The sequence below is a fragment of the Helianthus annuus genome, chromosome 2 (assembly GCF_002127325.2).
Source record: "Helianthus annuus cultivar XRQ/B chromosome 2, HanXRQr2.0-SUNRISE, whole genome shotgun sequence".
Lineage (NCBI taxonomy): Eukaryota > Viridiplantae > Streptophyta > Magnoliopsida > Asterales > Asteraceae > Helianthus > Helianthus annuus.
The window spans coordinates 28,146,871-28,155,556 of NC_035434.2; the positions used below are offsets into that span (position 1 = coordinate 28,146,871).

General features: G+C 33.6%; 1 protein-coding gene across 1 annotated transcript; it reads left to right on the plus strand.

Moving 5' to 3' along the window:
* The first annotated feature begins 3,231 nt into the window (after nucleotides 1–3,231).
* Nucleotides 3,232–7,888, plus strand: LOC110894858 (monooxygenase 1). Its single transcript, XM_022142087.2, has 5 exons — nucleotides 3,232–3,574; nucleotides 5,899–5,946; nucleotides 6,585–6,762; nucleotides 6,870–7,098; nucleotides 7,181–7,888. Exons 1-5 carry the CDS (start codon nucleotides 3,351–3,353, stop codon nucleotides 7,702–7,704), a joined length of 1,203 nt encoding a protein of 400 aa, XP_021997779.1. The 5' UTR covers nucleotides 3,232–3,350; the 3' UTR covers nucleotides 7,705–7,888.
* Nucleotides 7,889–8,686: the final 798 nt, after the last annotated feature.

Sequence of the window (8,686 nt, forward strand, 5' to 3'; positions counted from 1 at the left end):
AAAATATTAAAATCTGTGCGCATGAACTAGTTTACGAACAAAAACCAAATTGAAATCAGTCTTTCAAACCAACAAAATCTAGTCGGAAACGAACTCAGTGGATAAAAAAATTTGGTTTGAAACCAGTTCGAGTTTAAAAAAATAAATTGATTTGTGCAGGTGCACATAAGAGCCAGGTTGGACGCGTACCCAAAAGAAACCGGAGGTTTTCAATAATTGGTTTCGTAGCCTACCCTATCCGTAAGGTATGCATAGGGTACATTTTATTAGTGTAAAATTCAGGGCTGGCCCGAAGGGTGTGCGGAATGGGCGAAGTCTCAGGGCCCAAACCCATCGAAAGCCCAAATTTTTTTGTTTATATATTAGTTTTACATTGTAAAGTTAGACTATATAAATAATGAATCGGAAAAATACCATCCTGAAGAACTTGATTTGGTAGTTTTAAAGTCACTTTAAGACATGGGTTCTCATTCCGGCGTCCTCAGTTTTGTTTTTCTTTTTGTTTCTTATCTATTTATTAAATGCAAATGATATTAGTTGTCTAATTTTGTCAAGTTACATCAAATGATCGCTGTTGATTCAATTGACATTAATTCATATTTAAATATTTTTTATATATATTCTTTAAAAATTTGTATTTAAGGGGCCCGTATTTTCTGTTCGCACAGTGCCTAAAGATTTTCGAACATTTTTGAAGATGGCCCTGATAAAATCGATCCCGAAACTAGTTTTTTAATAGACGGTTATAATACCCGAACCCATGTTTTTTTCAATACCCAAACTGCGTTTTCCGTTCCCAGATAGTGTTAGAACCCATTCTAGTTGTTTCTTAACGGCTATAATAAGGTTTATAAGTGTTTTTTGTTCTTTCGACTATATTAGCCCACATTTGATATTTATAAATAGGTATTACAGTAGAAACTCGATAAATTAATACTCAATTATTTAATAAACTCTCTAAGATAATATTTTTTGCCGGTCCCGACTCGGGGATAAGGTGCTAAATTAATAATTCGCTAAAATTATAAGATAATACATTTTTTGTAATTTCTTTAGACCCCATATAAAATATAAATTAATAATTCATTATATATAATTCAACATTTCGTAATCCTTCAATAATTTTTGGATGAGCAGGGCAATTATCCACAATCAAGAGAATTTTTCTTCCAACTAATTTTTTATCAAGTTGGCGAACATATTCTTCAAATAACACACCGGTCATCCAAGCTCGTTTGTTAGCACGGTACTCGCAGTTCAGACTGTTCAAGTTTACATTCTTGAAGCACCTTGGTTTAGCATATTTCCCAATAATCCATAAAGGATGTTTTTCCGAACCGTCCTCATTACAGCAAATAGCAACAGTTAGTCTTTCCTTGTCTTGTTTTTCCCTTCAAGCTGCATTGTTGCAAGGGAATGATCCGGTTGAAGTCTAAAAAACAAACCTGTTTAAGATCAAAACATGTAAATAATTACATCACTAAAGTACAAAATATAAAATAAAATAATAAAAAAACAAACCTGTTTCATCCATATTAAAGATGTCTTTCATAAAATAATTAAGTGGAAGCTTGAAAGGTGTTTGTAACCTAAGTATTCTACTATAAATTAATAAAATATTAATTAATATATAAATTAATAATTATTAATTTATCGATTAATTAAAACTCTTTTAATTAATAAATTTTGGTGGTCCAAGTGTATTATTTTATAGAGTTTCTCCTATAGATGTTTTGGTTTAATCAGAACACTAAAAAACACTCAAAATCTCCCAAATCGCTATATACATACCCTAAAAATCTTTCTAAAATGGCTTTTTGAGAGTGCTACTTCTTTCGCTGGTGTGGGTTCTTCGTCAAGCATCAATAACGTTGTCAAAATAATTGCTACAACGTGGAACCAATAAATTTGGGTGCATTTTAATTTATGTAGCATGTCAAAGGGTTCGAACAAAGCCTGATGCAAACGTTGTGGTTCGTTTGTAAAGTTAGATTCAAACACGAGTTTGAAAAAAACATTTATCAACGTTTTGAAGCGCATGCCAATGGTGTGGTGGTTCATTGGCAAAGACAAAACCTTTAAACACCTTAAGAGGGGAAGGTCTTGAGTTCAAGTCCCACATACGGCACGAATAAAAGAAAATTGCCGTTCAAAGAAATAAACGTTTTGAAACGCATTGAGAAGCGTTCCAGATTGAGGCCAAGTAACAAGGTCAAACGACAAAATATTTGAAATTTCGATGCATAATGTGTTTAGGATTGCATGACAAATTTCATTACTCAAGAGGGTTTGTCGTTCGACCACTTCTCATCCGAAATATCTTTACATTAAGAAGCGTTCCAGATTGAGGCCAAGTAACAAGGTCAAACGACAAAATATTTGAAATTTCGATGCATAATGTGTTTAGGATTGTATGACAAATTTCATTATTCAAGAGGGTTTGTCGTTCGACTACTTCTCATCCGAAATATCTTTAGATGCAGTATTATCATGTAAGTTACACTACCTTAGACATGAACATATTAAATTGTGGGAAAAATACAAAATATGAATTAATTTTAGGAATTTTAAAAATTAGAAACCGATGTACATTTTAGTCATTTTCGGTTTCTATATTTTTGTTCGTTGAAATTTCAACATAATGTTCAGAGTACTAGTACTCTATTAAAATCAACTAATATTGACCAAACAACTTTATGTACTCTATTAAAACCAATTAATATTGACCAAACAACTTTAGTACTGTATCACTACTGTACCGATATCTATTTTATGGTTTTCAGTTTTTTTATGAGTTAAGTTTTGATATTTTCCTGTACTTTTGCACTATTGGTACGATATCGCTATAATCGATATGGTGTTCAGTTGTGTTATTATTAATTTCTTTTCGTTGCAATTACCGACTATTTTTTTAAATTCCAATATAATTTTATTAAAAATCTAGTTATATTTAAACTAAAGTATTTTTTGGATATTACAAACTATGCTCAGTACCAAACAACATTGGTACGGATACGATATTTTTATGGTTGTCGATAAATGTAAAACCTTGTTGATATCCTTTTTGCGTTCCTTAGTTTTATTTATTTATTTATTTTTTGTTCAGATAAGACAACATTTTTGTAAGTAACGTAGATATTATAGTAACAGTGTAATTTGATATTATAGTAAATAAATAATTTTTTTATGTTGCTATGTGTATCGTAAGTTGCGCTTCATCAATATCATCTTAGATCTTGTCATGTACCCATCGTTTTTAATACATCACCTTCCTTTCTTAAATGCCGACTTACATCCACTACGACCCACCGATTGACTCTCTCTCTCTCTCTCTAAAATAATCATTAGCAATGGATGATGATGAAGAAGTAGTGATAATTGGAGCAGGAATTTGTGGGTTAGCGACGGCCCTTGCTCTTCACAAGAAGAGAATAAAATGCATAGTAATGGAGAGGGCTGAAAGTCTGAGGAACGTCGCCGGAGCAGCAATCGGAATCCGCCCAAACGGATGGCGCGCTCTCGATCAGCTCGGCATCGGAGATAACCTCCGCCACACTGCTGTCCGTCTCAAGAGGTAGCTTATCTCATCTTCTTGTACTAGTTTATAGTAGTTAAATGATTATATATATACATACACACTAGAGTAGTGAATTACTTAACACACACATATATTAATTGTTATTTTTACACAAACACATGATTTTGATTTTAGACGATAGAAGACGTCTGTACACGAATACAGGTTATATTTGTCCTTGTATGTATATATCATATATATATATATATATATGTGGTGATTGATTAATATATTGTGGATATGGTCAGCCCACTTAAAACATAAAAAGGAAAAGTAAAAAAAAAAAAAGAAAGAAAGAAAGAAAACTTTGGATATTAATTATTCAATATGTTGAATCAATTATTAGTTATACTTGTACGCCAAAATTATTTTGAGACGTTACCATCTCACATATTAGGTGTAAGGGGTGCTCACCTCTTAGGTGAGTCCCCCCTCTTACACATAACCAACCATAAAATGCCACGTCAACTCCCCTCTAACACTCCCCTAATACCCCTTTTTGATGGCGGCACTCCCCTATTAGGGGAGTTGGTTTTTTTTTTTTTTTTTAAAAAAAAAGGAAGGCTTTTGATTGGTCCCCTCTCCCTCTCTCCTCTCTCTCTCCTCCCCCTCTCTTCGGCACCTCCCCACCGGATTCACACCCTCTCTCTACCTCACCGTGAGGTTGGCGGTACCCCCCTAATCGGTGAGTGACCTCCCCGCATGCTTCACCGAATTACGCCCCGCCCACCCTTATACATTAAACTAGTTAGAAAATTATAAACTTGATCTAGTGTGTAACCGCTTTACAGGAATATATACATTAAGTTATAGTTTTATGGGTCAAGTTATTCTACAAATCCTCCTAATTGTAAAAAATGTAAGAAGGATTTATAGAGTTACAAGTGTCCAATAACCTAAAATTAAACACCCACCCCCACCCCCACCAAAAACCTAAACCCCCACCCCATAGCCCCTCGGCAATTTTTTTTTTTTTGGTGGGTGATGGAGGTGGGGGTTTAGGTTTTTGGGTGGTGGTGGATGTTTAATTTTTTTTTTTTTTTGTATAGTGGGTTTTTTTAGGAGCCTTTGTACCCTTCTTACAATTAGGATCTTTTGTATTTGATCCTAACCCCTATTACTCTTCAATTTTCTTACACATTTTACCCTTATACTTTTCTTTTTTTTACAACTTTATCAAAAACCATTTTTCATTTTTTACCCTAACACTTTTCCACTTTCACATTTGGTCCCTTATACTTTTCATCTTTTACAAATTTGTCGTTCTATGTTTCGTGCTAAATTTTGCGAGTTACCATGTTGCAACGCACATGTGTGGTTCACATTTATACGTTATGTTTTAAGCAGTTTAAGTTTAACGGCCCTGTCGCAATGCGCGAATTCTAAGTCGAATTAGTTGTTCTTTTCTATGTTTTACGTTTCGATTTACCTTTTGCAAGTTAACACGTTGCAACGCTTCAAAGGGGTGGTGGTCCATTGGCAAAGGCAAAGCCTTTAAACACCTTGGGAGGAAGAGGTCTTGGGTTCAAGTCCCACAGACAACAAGAATAAAAGAAATTTTCCGTTCAAAAAAAAAAAAAGAAAAAAAAAACACGTTCCATTGCGCGTGTGTAGTTCAACATTTTTGCGTCTACTTTTTATTTGGTTTAGCCGCAATGTACGGGTTCTAAATACTAGTTTAAGAAAAAACAGTAAGAAGTTGTGCTTACTGTAACTCTCTTTCGAGAAACCTTTTTATCCTTAGGGTGTAGGGAGTGGTTAGACACTTGAGAGTGGCAAACTAAAAAATCAACCAATGAGAGAGTGTCATGTCAAAGTGGTAAACTATAGCAATGGCTAGACACTTGGTGAAGTGGTAAAATATTTAAAAAAAAAAGAAAAAATGTGTGATTGGTTGAGATGACATGGACCCTACCACACACCCCCACTCTCTCCCCTCTCCTCCCTCTCCCCGCATCGGTGTTCCCTCACCGATTTTTCTCCCCAAATCGGTAAAACCAATTCGGTAAACATGTGGACATTAGTTAGAAAAGTAACATATTTAGGAGTTAAGTACGAGTTTTGAAAGTCATATATTAGTAGGTTGTTGTCTCATATTGTTACATAAAAGAAATGTAAAAATACCTTTTTTTTTTAAAGCTGTCTCATGTTGTTACTATAAAAATATTGTAAAAATACCTATTTTGGATTATTTGACATTTGTTAGACCGTTTAGGTTTATATGTTTCGCAACCTTTAACCTCAAATTATCATGTTCGTAACCTAATAGTATTCTAAGCTAACGAGTTTGTGTTGTCATGATACGTTTTCGCTATGTTTAGGGCCCGAGAAATATCGCTTGATGGAGGGAAGAAAAAAGAATTATCATTGTAAGTTGATGTATTTTTGTATATGAGAGAAAATCATACCGTTTCAATTGGACTGAAACGTTCAAATGACAATATAAGTTAAAAATGTGACAAGTTATTTAAAATAGAGATGATTATAGACTAATGACAGGTAGATGAGCAATAAGTTGCGAGTTAACGTATATTTTTTTTATTCATTGCAAGTTAATGTGTATTTTTTATAGAGATAAGAGAATTCAATAAGTACTTGTATTCTATCCATATAATTCCCATATTGGCCAATTTATCCGCTTTGACAGGAATTGGCAACTTACATCGCATTTCTTCTATATTTGTCTAAATATGACACAAGATTAAAAAAAAAAGTCTTATTTTTTCTAAAAATAATAATGAACATCCAAGAGAAATTTATTTGAATATAATAAGAAATTAATTATTTTTTTCATAACTTTTTTTTAATTTTGTTTAAACATGAACGAAATTGGTGAAGTTCTTAAAAATCAATTTATCCATTTATTTTATTAGAAAATCTAGTCATTTAAAAAAATTCAAATAAGAAAAGGATGTTTAAGAATTAACTTGTTAAAAGAAGATTAATGCAAGTTTATATAAGAAGCATGCATCTTGTGAATTAATAATTTTATTGTTTCCTTATTGAGGGTTCCTTGGGATGGCGAAGCTCGTTGCTTGAGAAGGAAGGATCTTATAGACACTCTTTATGCTGCACTTCCTTTAGGCACGGTAAAGTTCAGCTGCCAACTTGAATCTATAAAACTTGACCCGCATTCTACCAGACCAATTCTTCGCTTCATCGATGGAAGCTCCAATAGAGCTAAGGTATTTACTTGATTGAGCACAAAAGCGTTCTACAAGTTATGAATCACCCTTTTTTGCCTTTTACTTTGCAATTTCAATAGAACAATGACAGTTAGTTGTGCTTGTAGGTAGTAATTGGTTGTGATGGTGGCAATTCTATAATTGCAAACTTCCTTAACCTCAAGACTACAAAGATGTTCCCGTCAAGCGCCATAAGAGGTCTAACAAACTACCCAAATGGTCATTTATTCGAGCATGAGTTTGCTCGTTTATGGAAAGATAACATTCTTGTGGGAATAATTCCAGTTGATGATAACATGGTTTACTGGTTTTGTTTGCTACCATACATTCCTAAAGGTTGTTATCAATTAACACCATATTTGTGTAGATAGCTTCAATAGTTACGTGGCTTATTTCATTTTTTGACTATAATTAACAGATGAAAAAATTTGGGTAGATCCCGGTGTGATACAACAAGTAACACTAGAGTTGGTAAGCGATCATCCACAGGAAATTCGCAAAATGATCGAAAACACAGACATGAAATCATTATCTATTACACACATGAGATATCGTGCACCATGGGACTTGTTAACCGGCTCGTTTTGTAAAGGAACAGTGACGGTTGCTGGTGACGCTATGCATGTCATGGGCCCATTTTTGGGTCAAGGTGGTTCAGCAGGGTTAGAAGATTCAGTTGTGTTGGCTAGAGCAATGGCTCAGTTGGGTTTGAATGGTTTTGAAAGCGGGAGTAAGCTAACGGTCCATGGAGTTGAGGAAGCGTTTAATCGGTTCGTGAAACAACGAAGGATGAGGGTGGCCCGATTATCGTTGCAAACTTACCTCACCGGCATGCTATGGGGTACTTCTTCATTTCTAAAGAAGATTATGTATATTGTGTTATTGATTCTTCTTTTTCACAACCAAAATGGTCATACTGATTATGATTGTGGTGATCTTTGATATGTTCAAAGATCATTAAACATGGTTTGTTAGTATATTACTAAGTTTATTTTAAACATGTTTATATGTTTATATGTATAGCAATGATTCAAAGATACAAACTCAATAAGTTGTGTAATATAAGTTTGGTTCTATAGACATTATAAAGGTTATTTACAAATAAATATTCTTGTGTGTTTTGTAATACAAGTTTGGTGCTATAGACGTACATAAATGTTATACAAATAAATATTCTTGTATTAGAGAGTAGTTACTTTGATGTTTATCAGTTGTATTCCACTTGCGGTATTTACTATTTTACTTAATCCTACCCGCATGGGTTTGGCACTTAGGTTTAAGATTCATGTTATCATAGACAAAGAATGACATTCATCCATTAATCAATTGATCATGTCAATCAACTAGTGCTTTTTAATGACACGGATAGGCAACGGGGGATTCCTGGTGTTACGCTTTCGACTTCGTGTAACGTAGTCGGGGTAAAGCAAGACCGAACAACATTGACTATTTAACCAAACTGATTCAAGTAGATCAAGTCCATCAAAAACATAATATACCAACATGAAATCAAATCGACATTTAAGCATATCCTTGCATGATTAAATTTAAATAAATTCAACAATTAAATTTAATTGAAATTTAAATTTCATTAAATAACAATTAAAATTAAACAAACTAATAAAATAAAATAAAAAAACACAATTTAAAATAAAAATAGAAAAAACATTGATATAAACGAAACTACTCCTTGTTTTCCTCTTCGAGGTCAGGTAGATCTTAAGCTGCAAGATGGACCACAAGATCATTTCTAAGTCGAAAATGTGTATCTTGATCCATCAACTCGCGAAGAGCATCCTTGTCTAAAACGGGTAGGACGAAAGGATCTAGGATGTGGACCGGTGAGAACGCATTTCCGTCGTCCTTTAAGATCATGTTATGCAGTATAATGCACGTATATGTCACGCTAATAATCTTTTCTATA